A 15,257-nucleotide genomic window follows, 5' to 3' on the forward strand; every position below is an offset into this window, starting at 1 on the left:
ACACTCTGTGTATGGATAAGTTATTTAAATTTCCTATTCTTTACTGAATTCCTTCGTTTATTCATTTATAAAACAGCTGATAGTTATCATTAAACAGTGGATGACTTTGAAAGCCAGGCAAAGATGTTTGGGGTTGGTTTGGTTGGGACTAAAAACCCAGCGCTCAAGCTTGGCACCAGGAGCCACTGGCTCCCTCTACTCAAGCACTCCCTTGAGCACGCAACTTCTCTGTGCCATAAAACGTCGTCTTTTCCTACCAACTGACTAATGAAGACTCCAGCCTAATGCAGAGTTCTGCTGCTCACATGCTACTTCCTCTGAGATGATGGGGTGGCCAGCAAGCTCGGAGTAGGGACCGCTCAGGGCTCACAATGGGTGGTCACTGGAAAAGGCAGCTGCCTGGCTCAGGTTCCCCTGGTCCTCAGGGAACCCACACCAACCGCCAAACTCCGTCCTGAGCCCTTAGGCATTGGTAAGGATCTTTGCACCCAAGGGAAACAGGACTTTCAGGAACTGTCACAGGGATTTTGAAATATTTTGATGCTCTCTGGGAATAGAAGTCCCTTTATCCTAGGAGTCTTTGACTCCCTGTGCGGGAACATAGCAGATGTCGTCTTCTAGCTAATTCAGAGCTGCAGCCCCATCACCGGGCTGTCCCAGGAGGCCGTAGCCCCAGGCTGGGCCCTTGCTTGGAGGTGGGCAGCTGGGACACTGGGGGAGGTCATACCGCGTGCTAGAAATTTCTGTCTTTGTAAACCTCTTGGATCTTAAATAGGTCAGTGAGACAAAGACAGCTAGAAAGCAGCCCCCTCATGCCAAAGACTGAGACACAGTGTTCCTCTCACGTCCTTCCAGGAAAAGACAAGTGCTCTGGGAGCCATGCACTTTCTAGGACCAAAGAAGTCTCCACAAGGGCAGGCAGGAAGAGGAGGAGTGGTGGGGAGTGTTTCCTGCTGCCGGCCCTGTGCTCTCAGTTCTTGGCTTGGCCGGGGCTAGGCCAGGGCCCAGGGGAGCACACTGCTGCTTGGAAATACTTCACAACAATTCCCCTGAGTTCTGGAGGTTATTTGTGGAGGGGAAGGCAAAGGAGAGAAGGGAAAACACTTCAAATCCAGACCTCATCGCATACCGTGGGTCCCCGAATCCCACTCAGACCAAGTGTCTCTGGTTTCTACTTCCAGAGTCCTTGAGATAAGAGAACTTTGGAAGAAGGCAGACTTGGAGCTCTGATGAGAAACTGGCAATCAGACACTTGGGTACCAGCCTCTGCCCAAATCCCCTTACCCACAGGCCTGTGCTGCTGGTGACAGCCAACCTGAAGAAGCCCAGAGGGCACCGAACAATCCTGGGGTCCTTGGGCTGGTCGCGGCTAACTGCAGATCCAGGTCAGGGGGAGGAAAGCTCCACAAGGAAGCGTCATGGCTGTGTCCTCCTGGTAGGACCACGGCAAGTCGCCCGGTCTTTCTGGCCAGCTTCTGTCCTCGAAGATGACCGCTCCGGCTGTCATCAGAGGAGGGCTGTCATTACGCTTCCACGTGTCAACGTGGAGCTGGAGCACAATGGCTGACAGGGGCCATCCCTGAGGCCGGTCCCGGTGGTCGCCAGAATACAGCCACCTGCGAGCTGGAACTTCTGGACCACAGCCTGTCACCTCCCCCGAGCCCCACCAGCTTCAGGGCCTGCCTTCAGACGGCGCGCTCCCCTGCCGCACTGGGCTGAGGCAGGGCCCTTCTTCTTCCCTTCTCTGTCTCATGTGTGCTGCAGAATCACCCAGCGATGAGGCCACTGCGTGACCCACGCTCTCCACCTTGGGATTAAGCCACTCGGGAGTGGGCTGAGGCACCACACGTCCCTTGTTTGGGATTCTGACCTTGACGCCGTTCCTGCCTGTGGCGAGCTCTCCACACAGCCCCATCAGCAAAGGGTCCGGGCTGGGGCCGGGCACACCCCGACCACCACCTCCCGCCGCAAGGGCAGCTACCGTGTGTGCGGCTGGGCCCGAGCTGAAAGAGGCCATAAAGGGAACAGGGAGTGGCTAATGCTTTGTCCAGACCACTCTCCTAAAAGATGAATTGTCCTTCTACTTGGAGCGGGAATTCTCTGCCTTGATTTTCCCCCAGCTGCTGGGCCTCTGCAGGCTGCCCCCCGGCCCTCCCCTCCCAAAGAGGAACAGCCTTCTGGGGCGGGGGTTTTTTGGCTGTCAGAGCTGAGAGAGGTTGGGAGCTGCTCCTCCTCCCAATTCTTCTTCCTTTGGGAACTCTCCGTGCTAAAAACAAGCTTTCTGAGAACCATATTTTTCTGGGTTAAAGGTGAAAAATGCAGCATTTCCTCCAAGTGGAAAGCACTGGGCCGGCCAGCTCCGGGCACATTTCCGAGATCCTTCCTCCCACTCAGGGAGGAGGCAGCTCTCTTGCAAGGGGGAGAAGCCATGAGGTGGGCGGTGAAGGGAAGGCGAGGCGGGAAGTTGGAAGGAAAGCGCCCGTTCCTCTGAAGCCCGGGCGGTTCGCGTCCGGCAACCTGAGGCCTGTTTGTGTTGGCGCAGGCCTGGAGGCTGGACCGGGACCGGGTCCGGAAAAGAAAAGCAAAGAAGAGGGTGGGAGAGCATGGCAGCCGTTCGGAGCGGTGCCCGACGGCCGGGATCATCAAGCTGCCACTCACGGGCTTCTGGGACAGTGTGGGGACAAAGAAGACCCCACAGACCTTCCTGAGAGAAATCCCGCAACCAGGCTAACAGGAAAGTTGTGGTTGTGAAAGTCAGTTTTAATAGGAACAGCAAGAACACCCCGGTTCTCACCCCCCCCCCCACCAGCCATCTTTGCTTAGGGCACACGGAAGTCTGAGGGATTTTCTCAGATCCTGCCTGTGGACAAAAGGTGGTTTTTAGGAACCCGGGCCTCCTGACAGCCCTCCCGGGGAAGGACAGGGATGGCATTAATCTCTGAGCTCCCTGGCTTGCAAACCTCTCTAGGGAGCCCAGGGCCCAGGCAGGTTCTTCAATATTCTCTCAACAGAGCCGCTTCCCAAAAGCTAGGGCACAAATCCTGTCACCCTGCTAGGCCCCCCTCCTCAGAGTAATAGCATGGCTGCCAAGGATGGGGCAACAGGTAGGGGCAGAAAACACAGGACACAGCAGGAGCAGCCGGAGTAGAGACAGATGCTGCCCCCTGGGCCCCTCCTGGCCGGGCAGCCACTGACTACCTCACAGACCCCCCTCTCGCCACCCCCCCGCCCCGGAAGACTGTGGCCTGCGGGGCCACCTCCCACTGATCACAGCATCTCTCTCAACAGCCTATGGCTTGCTGTGTCGGACGATGGCCTTAATGGCCCGGATCTTGCACCCTGGCTATGGCCGGCCCTTTGCTGAGGGACCTCTTCTCCCCTGCAGAGACCCAGTCTGTTTCTTCCTCTCTTCAGTCCATGGACTTCGACTGCAGGGTGTGGCAGAAGAGACGTGCAGTCCCAAAAGTAGGCTGTCAAAGGCCTTACACCTTGACTTGAGTTTCCTTGCCCTCCTCTCTAGTGACAAGGGCATGTCAGCCTATCCCTTGGGCCCACGACGAGGGTAAGAGCCACAGGGAGCAGCTCAAGTCAGCTCACCATCCCAGCCAAGGCCATCCTATTTTAGTATATGTGCTGCCGAAGCGAGCACAGCCAAGGCCATCCTAAATGAGCCAACTGCCACACACGTGAACAGGTGCAGCGGAGACCCGAAGAACCACCTGGTCAAGCCCCGCAGAGATCAGCCGAGCTGCCACACTGACCACTGGGGGCCTGTGAGCAATACACCCTTCCTGCCGTTCCGTGATGCGTGGCGTGCAGGCTTCTGTGGCGGTAGAGAAGAGACTTAGGACCCAAAGCACCCACACAGCCAGCCCGAGCTCGCCTCAGCTCTATCTCCTACCCCTGAATCCCGACCCAAGTCCTCCACTTCAGAATGCCGTTGGTACCCCCACAACCACCTCCCCTATAAATCCATCCCAGATCTCCCAGATCTTGTCCACCACGAGTGGGAGAGAGCCCTGCTTCTGGCTGGGATGTACCTTCCATGTGCTCTGACTCTGAGCCCCCAGTGACCGCTCCTCTGGGGTCACTGTACTCTGCTGTCCTCATGTTAGCAGGATCTCCCTGGCCCCCAGCCCACCACGGGGTCCCCCTTCCTCACCCCTCTGCATCCCACGCAGCGGGGGAAGGTGGCCCACAATTCTCATCAGCTTCAACACACCCCTCCCGGGTCCGGGTTCCTGAGTCATCGCATTTTGGTCCAGAAAACACCTGCAGGGAGCAGTAGCTCTCCTACAGCACAACTCTCCTGGCTTGGGCTCAGCTGCATATTTGGCTAAAACCGCAACATTCTATTTGTTTGGGGTTTGGTTTTTGTTTTTGTTTTTGTTTTTGTTTTTTTTGTGGCTGGAGGCAATGGATTCAGACTGAGCTACGAAAGCAGCCCCGCTCTATCTTGGGAAGCACGGATCCTGGCAGCCTCCAAGGAAGGGGTGTGGAGGTGAGGGTGTTTGGGAGGTGGCAAAACCCGCTTTCTAAGACATCCTGACACAGAACCTTCTGATCGATGCCCTGAAGGGGACAGGGAATACAGACATGTTGGATTAAGGAATGTGATATGCAGGGCTGAGGAAACAGCACAAAAGAATTGTGCAAAGACATCAAAGTCCATGAAGAGTTCAGGACACCGTGTAAGCTGGAGATCGAAGAATACAGGAATACATATAACAGTATGATAACTCTGTATTTTCTAAGCTGAATGCTAGTGGGAATGGGACGACTCTGCGATTAACTGAACTAGATAACAAAACAAACAAAAAAGACAACAAACACCCCACTTTCTACCACGAGGCTTTCCTGCAAACTGCACTCCCCAGCTGACGCCCGGCAGAGCAAAGGAATTACCAGGACTGCCGCTGTGACGATCACCGTCCTTATGACCATCGTTGCTGTGGTTCCTCCTCCGGGAGGGAGGATCCTGGTCATCGGAGGTCCCAGAGACAGGAGGTAGAAGGCTGAAGCGCGAGTTTCAGCCCGTCTCTAGTTTACTTGTTCATTTTTCAGAATTCTCAAAGTGCTTAGCACGGTGCTTCGCCCAAAGCTCAAAGTCTTCGCTAAACGCAGGCTGCACACACCAGACTTGAGTCATGACGGACTAATTATAGGCTCTTCTGTGATTGGGATCCAATTTCCCTCCTCTTCGGGGACAGTGTTCAGCTCACCTTTCCCTTAGTAAGTCCCGTCCTGGGGACCTGCCAGTGAGCCAGCTGTCTGCAGGGTCACCACCGAGGGCTCGGAGCCAGCAGCCCGCCTCCTGGGTTCTTGCCCAGACGCTCAGACCACGCTGAGGACACCCCTGCCCCGGAACGGCCTCAGACCCACCAACTGTGAGATGCCACTCGCAGGGATCATGTCTAGAGTTCCTAATTATATCGGTGTCCACCTGGGGACACGGCTTCTGCAAGCCTCAGTAACAACTCCCCCAAATGAACAAAACACTGAACACATGAGTTCTAGCCTTCTTCATCTCCTTTATTTAGGTTCACTATAGACGTTCCCCCTCTCTTAAAGCAAAAAAGACAGTGGCCCCCCACTCTGTAACCCATGTGCCTGCTGATCTGCTTTTTTTGGAAGCTTCATGTTCATCTCCTTGAGTCGTCCACATTTACTGCAAGAGAAGAGTCGGCTTCCCCACGCTGCCCCCGCAAGTTTACTATCCGACTCTGACTGATGCCACGAGGGGCCCAAACAAGTCTCTCCGGGGGGGATATCTTTAGGAAGTGTGCAAAGAATTCAGTGTTGTCCGCACAAACTTGGAAAAGTATACTGTGTGGATAATTTGCAGCTATAAAAATATACACATACAAAAAGACAGCTACAAAATCATGGTGCCCCATTGTCTTCGACTTGCATTATAAAAAGTAGGGAGTCTCCCACTAAAGGTAAACTTTGGCGGAGGGCAGCATTATAACTGGGACTCCGTGCCTAGGCTCCCCTCCTCCTGATTCTCATGGAATAGTCAGAGCACACTGGCCCAGCCACTGAGGACTGGAAGGGATTAATCCTACTCATTCGAGGGCCAAGGTGAGCAATTCAAAAGTTCAAGGTCAAATAGTCATTCTGCGGTCAGTAAGAGTGTCATGAATCAGGAAAAGAGGGAAGTATTTTAATACTGCCCTGTGGGTCTCTATTTTTTTTTCTTTCTTTTTATATGCACCATGAATCACAACACAGTCATTGAGCTACAGCAGAAGGCTCTGGAATTTGCATTGATGTGTGATCTCTGGCAGCTGCTACACATTCAATGGACAAAGTTCGACGCTTCTTACACAGAGGATTCTGTTGGGTTTGGCCCACAGAGTGTCCGCAGGAAAGGCCACACAGGGACTCCTGTCTCCGTTCTAGTCTCTCATCAGGGGGTACGTTCTCCCTGATGAGAAGACACACTCCTGGTCCCCGTGCCGCTGTGGCTGGCATCAGGAGGGTCTCAGGGCCTCAGGGATTCTCAGCACAGAAGGCTGTGTCCCTTGGGCAAGGCCAGCAGTGTTACTTGGCTCCACAGGTGTTGATGTTTTTTCCATCCACGGCGTCTTCCACGAGGGAAACGTGGTAATCGGTAGACAGGGTGAAATGGGAAATGCAGCCCACGAGGCCCCGCATGTATTGCCTGTTCGTGTGCAGAGCGATTTCCTTCATCCCACCTGCCGGGAAGCAAGAGGGCGATGAGGTGAGCCAGAGGGGAGCAGGTCTCCCTAGGAAGCTGGAGCATTTACTGACCAAGATGTCCCTCGGCTGACAGGGTGAGTGAAGGCTGCAAGCATCTCCAGCTGCTCAGTGCAGAGCATCCGTCTAGTGAACAGTAACCCTTGAAGGAGCAGATGGACTTGTGTCAACCTGACAACCAACCAGGGGCTATTAATACCCGCCTCACGTGGGCCCGCTGACCCAACAGACTCAGGTCAAGCCAAACAGGACCTGGTAAATTTTGAAATGTTGTGTGACGGCAAGAGAATGTACCAGGTGCTTAAAGGTGATGTCATCTCAGCCCGAAGGAAACACACTGATACTGAAAGCTTTCAATTAAGTTCACTTTTAGGAAATATCATTGGGGTAGAGATCTATTTTCGGGGTTCTCTGTCTGCAATAGCGGTTTCTCAACTATTTACAGAAGCACTACTCATTCTGATTTGGAGAGGGAGCAAGAAGGATCCTCCTTCCTCAGAGGGAATTCTCGGGGCTATATCGGGCAGGTTCTCGTTCTATAAACAAGAAAAGCACAGTTTTCCTGGTGGACCAGCCCAAAGCACAGCAGCGTCCAAGTGCTTCCTGCCCCCTCAGCCATGAGTCAAAAGTTCAGAAAATAGAAGAACAGAACATCTGGCAAGCTTCCCAATTTCCAAGTGTTTGATCCAGTGACGTGCACCTCTTTGGGGGGAACCCCACCATGACAAATGGCGGCCTAGCAAGAAGACCGGGGCGTAATTCAGATTTGGTCAGAGGTCACTTACCCACATACAGAGCGCCGTTGATGTTCAGCTGCCTCATCATGCCGGGCGATTTGCCTGTTCTGGCCCCATAGTCATCCACTGTTATCTTTCCAGATTGGCCATCCCTGTAGAAACCACCATTTTTGGAGCTTCATTCAATTATTCATTCATTTCAATAAAACTCTACTCAAGTCCATCTACTCTGTGCCAGGCACTAGGCTAAATGATGGAGGCGTAAAGAATGAGAGAAAAAAAAAATTCCTGGCCCTCAGGAGTTTAGAGTTTCCTGAGGTAAACAAAAAAATTCAAAGTGTACATGACAACACTTTGTCACGGCTCCACAGCAGGGAAATGCCAGGATGCTGTGGAACACAGGAGAAGGAGAGAGGGTCAGGGGAAGCTTCAGAGGAGACCCCATCTGAGGTGAGCTTCGAAGGCTGGGGTGGTCAGGTGAAGGAGGAGGGTAATGCAAACAGGAAGTGGCGATGCCAAAGAGAGAAAAGATGGGGCTAGTGCAGGTTGGGCATAGAGAATTCTGGGGGTGGGAGGAGAGAGGCCAGAAGCATATGGTGAAGAGCATTTCTCCTGAAGGGAGCCAAAGAACAGAACCGTAAGGGGAGGACTGGTGGGGACATGGGGACACATGGTGAGTTCGAACACTACTCTAAGCAAAATGGGAAGCCAATGAAGGAGGTTTTGTAGGTAGAGAGGATTACTCTCGGAAAGGACACAGACTGGCTGAGAAGTTTCTAAAGAACCCAGAGAGTCACCCAAAAGTAACTCTGGGGACAGTGGAGTAGAAGTGTTTATATGTGATGAGGGCTTTGCCATTTTCTAAGCTGGTTTCTAAAACTATCTAGTCCCAGGGACCTTGTTAAAAAAATCACCTCTGTTTGTACAGCTCTTGGTGGGCTGTACCAACCCAGGATGCACACTTTTTCTTTTTTTTAGGAGTTCATTACTGATCTTCTAATATTCTTAATTTTACAACAAAATGTTCTTGTTTCTTGGCTCACTAGCCTCTCTTATCTCTCTGACAATAGTAATATGTTTTATCATTTTTTCATTCAAGTCTCTGTCTCCATCAAATTGCTTTATTATGTTGACTTGTTCTGATATCCGTCTTTTACATCGGAGACTTTTTCAAATGCCTAGTGACTCCTGACACCTACTTCACAGTTAAGTGAAGAGAAAAGGCCCTGGGTGTCTGGGGGATTCAGTGGTTAAGCATCCAACTCTTGATTTTGGCTCAGGTCCTGATCTCAGGGTTGTGAGATCAAGCCCCACCAGAGACTCTGCACTCAGCAGGGCATCCATTGAGACTCACTACCCCCCCGCCACACCTCTGCCCCTCCTCTGACTTGCGTGCACACTCTCTTTCTAAAATAAATAAAATCTTTAAAAAGGTAAAAAAGTACTACAAAGCAGATTAGAAGCTCTATGTGCAGGATGGGTTCTGCTGACTGGGTGGGGCTTCCTGTGCTGGGATCTGCTCAACCATTTTCCTGGGGGACACGTGAACTTTCTACTTTCCTTGCTGGGGGGAATAGGCCTGGCTCCCAGCATTCTGGAATCTCACTGGGGGCAGAATTATGGGTTTATGGGGTTCTTAATATTCAACATGTGAGCTTGCACATAGCCCCCAGCTTCACACAGTTGCCCAGTGTTTAGTATTTAGTATTTAGTAATGGCTGGCTAGTGCCACCAGCTCAGAACCTTACTTCTCTTTCTCCAGGGAACTGCCTTTCATTATTATCTGCTGGGTAGGGAAAGGGCGGTGTGACGGCTAGATGAGGTAGAAAAGGGGCTTGGGTTCTAACTCCTCAGGTAAGTTAAGTAAAGTTTTTAAAACCAATCTTCCCATTTTTAGCTCCTTGTTCACCTTCCAGAATTTCCTGGCCCTACCCTTTTTTGGGGAGACCCAATAATAGAAATCTGGCTGGCCAGGTCTCATGTCTTGGTAGCAACTCTTCTAGTAATGAGCTGTAGAGAGAATTCTGTTCTGCCTCACCCTTGAGAACATACACTGCCTCCCCACTTCGGAGAGGCTTTTTTAGAATCTCATACCTGAATGCCATGAGGGGCAATGCCCCCAACAGCTTGCATTGGCTAACCTGCCTTTCCCACCCCCCCTCACCATTACTCCAAAAAATTCCATCCCCGCCCACTTTATTTCATCTAAGAATTTTTCATTTTAATATATCTCTGAAATGAGGCCATTATGTCTTATAATTGGTGGCATCTTAGGTTTGAAGATAACATGGTATCAGCTTCTAAGGTAGTAAGTGACAGACAGGAGAGTGAGGTTACTCTGACCACAGCCTATACGTGAGCTGAGGTGGAAACTGACCCGGCAGCCCTATGGTTCCCCAGCCTCGCTCACGACCTCCCCCACGGGTCCCCCCACGAAGGGTTATGGCAAATGCTCAGGGAACCTGAACCACAGACTCTATTCAGCTCAGTTCCTGGAACCTTCCTCTAACACGGCACAACTGACATTTTCTTACAGAGCTAAGTTTGGGCCTGTTCTTTGGTTTCTCAGAATATACTGGTAAGAATATGGACAGAGGTAGTAAAACTAATTTTAAAGGAATGATTCACCCGAAGTTAATCAGAAGTCAGGGTAGTGACCTCTGTGAGGCGGGAGATGTGTAATTGGGGCAGGGCACACACAGCCTCTAAAGCTCGGGTAACGTGATGTCCAAAAAAAAAAGTGGGCAGTTGCCCACACAGTGAGATTTGAAGATTGTGGACTTCCTCAAAGTCCACAGGCCCTGAGATCTTATCCCACTAGAGACCTAGGTCTCAGGAGAAAGTGAAGCGCTCTTCCAGTTGAGCCATCAAAAATGTTCTTTCTCTGGAAGGTCTCTGTTGAGCATAGACTTGGGAGCTCAGGCTCTCTGGCCTGTCAACGTTAGGGAAAAGCAACGAGGAAGTTAGGAACAGCTGCCCAAATGACCCGGGACAGAAGCAGCAGGACACTAGGCAAGGTTGGGGAGCAGGACTTTGGGGCCACGGGAACGTGGATAAGACATTCACTTCTTGGTAAGCTCCGGCTCCATCTCCCCTTGTGGTGGGGACTCACCTGACAGCCTTGACGCGGTGCCACCGACCATCACTGAAGGAGCCATTGACCATGATGGATGCCACGCCACTGCCCAGGTTATAGCTAATGGCATGAGAAAAGAAGCAGACAGACAGAATCAAGTGAAGTACAGACAGGCAGGCAACCACGAACGATTCTCATTGCAAAAATTCCTTGGAACTCGGAATGTACTTTCCTTAATACAAAACAAAACAATGGTATAAAAAGCATTAGGTTTCCAGGGTAGGCCATGAATGATCCAAAAAAGAAAATGTTTCCTTTAAAGTCTAATTGCAGTAAAATACATGTATCATTAAAATTTACCACTTGAATCGTTTTCAAGGGTCAGTTAGCTAGTGTTGAGCATGTTCAAAACTCGTTTTATCTTGCAAAACTGAAGCTCTACAGCCCTGAAATTACAACTCCTCATCCACCTTTCCCCAGCCTCAGGCAACCACCGTTCTGCTTTCTGTCTCTGTGACTTTGACTATTCTCGATACCTCACGTAAATAGAATCATGCAGTGTTTGTCTCTTGGTAAATGGCCTCTTTCATTGAGCACAAGGTCCTCAAGGTGTCTGTTGGCTGGTTTGTTGTGGCCGCACGTACAGAAACGTCAGTCCTACAGAACCAGGAGCAGGAAGGGCTTCATCATTTGTAATGTGTTGTCCTCGGTCAAACACCGTCTCCTCAAAAACCCCAGAATGTGACCTTATTTAGAAAGAGCGCCTTTGTAGATGTAATTAGTGAAGATGAAGTCATCCTGGGGTAGGGCGGCCTTAAATCCAATATGTCCTCATAAAAGGGGAAATTTTTGGACACAGAGACATGCAGGGAGGAAGGCCATGTGAAGATGCAGGCAGAGATTGGAATGGGGCATCTAAGAGCCAAGAAACACCCAGAATTGCCAGCAGCCACCACCGCCCGAGAGAAAGGGATAGAATATTCTTCCTCAGAGCCCCCGGAAGGAACCAAGCCTGCCAACACCCGTGTGTCAGACTTCTCTCCTCCAGAACTGTGAGTAAATACATTTCTATTGTTTTCAATCTACTGTCACCCAATTTGTGTTCATTTGTTACTGCGGCGCTCAGAAACTAATACATGCATTTTCACTTTCTGAAAAACAAAACAAAACAGAACATGGCAGATGGGCTGAGCCCGGAATACATCAGGAGGATCTGCCTAAAATCCTGAAGCGAATGGATAGGACTTAATTCGGCGTCTTATCTGCTCCTCCCTCCCCATGTTACTCGGATAGCAGGCCCACTCAGTAGCTTTGTATTTTCTATTTCGGTTTCCAGATACTCTCATACCCCACGGGTCTCGGAAGACATGCATGTGTTGTTTACCAGAGAGAAATATCCCTCTCAGTCCACTGCTCATTTAATAATTCTAGTTTAATTCAATTCAACAAATATTTCGTGAGTGACTACTCCAGGCTGGGCACTGGGCCAACCACCTAGACCTCCCCTTGATAATGTAATAAAGCCTAACGTAATCACGCTTTTCAAAGAAAATGTGTTCCACCGCGGCACCTCTCTCCTCAGCTTATATAAGAGGACATGTCTCTCTGTGACTTCAATGGCCAAGAAACAGGAATGTTGAAGGGAAACCTGGTGTAGTTACTGAGCTCTGAGAGCAGAGCAAGACGAGAAAGCACTTGGCTTTCCCCAGGGAAAGCACGATGGGTCCTTTCTGTAATCTCAGAGGCTCCAAGGAGTCCTCCAGCCCGTTGGCACTGAACCAAGCATGCAATTTGGGTGCCCTGACAAGCTAGGAGACACAGCTGTCACTCAGATCCTGAAAACTTTACAGCTTCCTAATGAATTTTCCCATGTCCAGTGCCTCCTTGTAAGAAGCAGCATGGATATGGCACCGGGTGGCTCAGTGGGTTAAAGCCTCTGCCTTCAGCTCAGGTCATGATTCCAGGATCCTGGGATCGAGACCTGCATCGGGTTCTCTGCTCAGCGGGGAGCCTGCTTCCCCCTCTCTGTGTCTCTGCCTGCCTCTCTGCCTGCTTGTGATCTCTGTCAAATAAAGAAAGAACGAATGAAAATCTTAAAAAAAAAAAAAAAAGGCAGCGTGGAGGCAGGATTTTCAGGTTTCATTATTTAGTGGCCAAATAACTTTGAAGAAATGAATGAGGATGAAGCAAGGCAGAGAGCCGGTAGGCAGACACTGAGCCGAATCACCAGGGGTGGCTTTAATTAATGAAAGGCATAGCAAGGTAACAGAAAGAGTGTGGGCACTTGGATTGGACGAGACTGCCTTGATTCCAGGTCTTGACAAGGACCTGCTCTGTGGCCTTGGCTGTTTGCCAGATCACTCAGACTATTTCCTCACCTGTGAAATGGGGGTAATAATACCTTCCCTAAAGGATTGTAGGGAATGTTACATAAAAGAGCCCGGCACACAGTAAGAGCCAAACAAGTAACCCCACCACCCCCAAAACACAGTCATTAATGCAGCTCACATTCAAGGTTGACAATATGTCTGGAGGAACCAGTAGTAGGGAGAAAGTTGCCACCAAGAGTTAAACTCATCAAGCCTCTCCTGGAAGAGTAGTCATGTGTGAGAGTGAACGAACAGGCTGTAAATATGTAACGAAAAAGGTCATGAACACCCAGAGCTCAGAATCAAGGTGACTTGGGGATAATCTCAGGGACACTAGACTGGAACGTGATTGTAATCCAGTGAATGGAAACCTTTCAGCTGTTTGGACAAAAGATGGGCGTTCTTCTGTTCTCCAACCTGATAATGCTCCTGTTCAAGCAAAGAGCCAGAACGTGCTCGAGGGAGTCAACACTGAACTTAGCAGCCAGGACCCCAGCCCCCAGTGTGTGTGGGGGGGGGCAGCTCAGGTGTCCTCTCAATGGCCTGACTCTCCAACACTGCGGCATGCTGTTGGACCCTCCAACCAGCCTCCTGCTTCCCCAGACACCCTGTCACCCTGCAGAATCTCTTTGGTCTTGTTTTAATTTTTGTTTTTTACAATATTGGAAGACCAAGAATAGTGGTTACCTGCTTTGGGAGATGGCATGGGGGAACTTGCTGGCGTGTGGGAAATGTTCTATGTTGTTCTAGGTGGTGGTTTCACAGGTGTCTGCATGTTTAAAAATTTTCCAAAGTTATCAAGCGGTACACCTAACATTTGTGCACTTCATGGAAGTTATACCTCAGTTTAAAAAGAAAAGGCAGAAACATGAATGAATGAATGAACGCACGGATCGGTGCATGTCGGCCTCTCTATCAACGCCTTGTGAATGTGGTTAGCAGGACTTGGTTATTCGGATCCAAATTTGCCTGCTCAGCTCGCAGTGCCAGGAAGTTACGGGGCTGGGCACCGAGGTGGGGGCCGGGGAGAGCCACCAGGTGTGGACTTTTGGAAACCACGTGGCTGCCTCCGTGTGGTGACCGCTCCCACCCCTTAGCCTCACCCCCTTAGCCGCACCCCCTTTGAACTGCGGCACTGGGCATTTTGCTACTGTCAGATCTCTTCTTTTTTCCTGTTGCATGAAAATGTTATCAAGGTCACACGGAAATAGCGGGAAAGCTGGTCCAGCAGACGGTTTTCACAAACCCCTTCATTGGCCTTTATGCCCCACACACGATCATAAAACCTAATGAAGCAAAAACCACCCAAAACCATACCCTTGGCTAAACACCTTGATTCCTTTTCTTCTACTAAATCTTGTACACGGAAACTCAGAAAACATTTGCTCCAAGATTACAATTTTAATAATCAGCACCACCGACATCGAGATAGCCAGACCCTGCACTAAGCCCTGCCCATGAATTAACCCATTCAGTCCTCATGACTGTTTGCTTGGGGCTGTTACAGGGAGGCAGGGTACCTTGCCCGAGGTCACGAGGCCATGGGAACGGCTCCTATCTGACTCCAAGCCCAGGCGGTTGACCATTTCAGACCCTGCTTCTTAGGGTGCGGTTCCTGATCGTTTCCAATCGGATTCTGATACCGCCGAGGCCCTGGGCCATCAGATTCTCTGGGGTGGTCCCAGGAATCCTCCTTTGAGACCAGCCATGCCCCTCCCGCTCCCGGCTGACTCTCTCTACACTGACATTTTCAAACCACTGGCTGGCACTCTAATGCCTTTCCATGCCCAGCCTCCCGCAACACTTCCTACATCCGCGCTGGGTGAATGGATGTGAGAAGCGCCTGCTCAGAGGACACTCTAGCTCCAGGCCCAGGGACGGGTGGGCACAGACGACTGCCTCGGTGTGGGGGAAGCCAGCATCCTCCACACAGAACACAGCCACCACTCCAGGTTAAAAGAAACACACCAGGCCCATTTGCAGAATCCCGAGGGAGAACTGGTAACAGAAGAAAAATGTCTGAGATGCAGGGGGGCTATGAGAGGGTGTCCCGGGGGTGTGGGAAGCAGGGGCTGGCCAGCTGTGAGAGCCCAGAGCCGGTGGGAGGTGCGGGGCGGGCCTGAGTGCAGTTCCCCTGTCCGGGGTCGGTGGTTTAAGGGGGGGAAGCTGGGCCTCCCACCCACGGCTGAGCTACTGTTTCAGTTCCCCTTTCTGGGCACAATCAAGTACTTGAGGCCTTGGTGAGGTTAACCACAGGAAAACCACAAGAAAATGGCTTCACGGCAGCCAGCCTGAAACTGGGGTGTGAAGAGCTCTGTGTTTGACCTCAGGGCCAAGGGGGGAAAGGAGCCG

The 15,257-nt window shown here is 51.0% G+C and overlaps 1 protein-coding gene across 2 annotated transcripts in view; it reads right to left on the bottom strand.

The window, feature by feature from the left end:
- Window positions 1–5,511: 5,511 nt before the first annotated feature.
- Window positions 5,512–15,257, bottom strand: part of EGFLAM (EGF like, fibronectin type III and laminin G domains) — a 179,100-nt gene continuing 169,354 nt past the window's right edge. For both annotated transcript variants that reach the window (XM_044232521.1, XM_044232522.1), the window contains 3 exons: window positions 10,573–10,656; window positions 7,509–7,612; window positions 5,512–6,701 (listed from right to left, as the gene is read on the bottom strand). In XM_044232521.1, coding sequence (XP_044088456.1) covers window positions 6,547–6,701; window positions 7,509–7,612; window positions 10,573–10,656 — 343 coding nt within the window. In that variant the 3' untranslated portion in view covers window positions 5,512–6,546. The remainder of the gene's footprint in view (window positions 6,702–7,508; window positions 7,613–10,572; window positions 10,657–15,257) is intronic.

Source organism: Neovison vison, chromosome 1 (genome assembly GCF_020171115.1).
Source record: "Neovison vison isolate M4711 chromosome 1, ASM_NN_V1, whole genome shotgun sequence".
Taxonomy (NCBI): Eukaryota; Metazoa; Chordata; class Mammalia; order Carnivora; family Mustelidae; genus Neogale; species Neogale vison.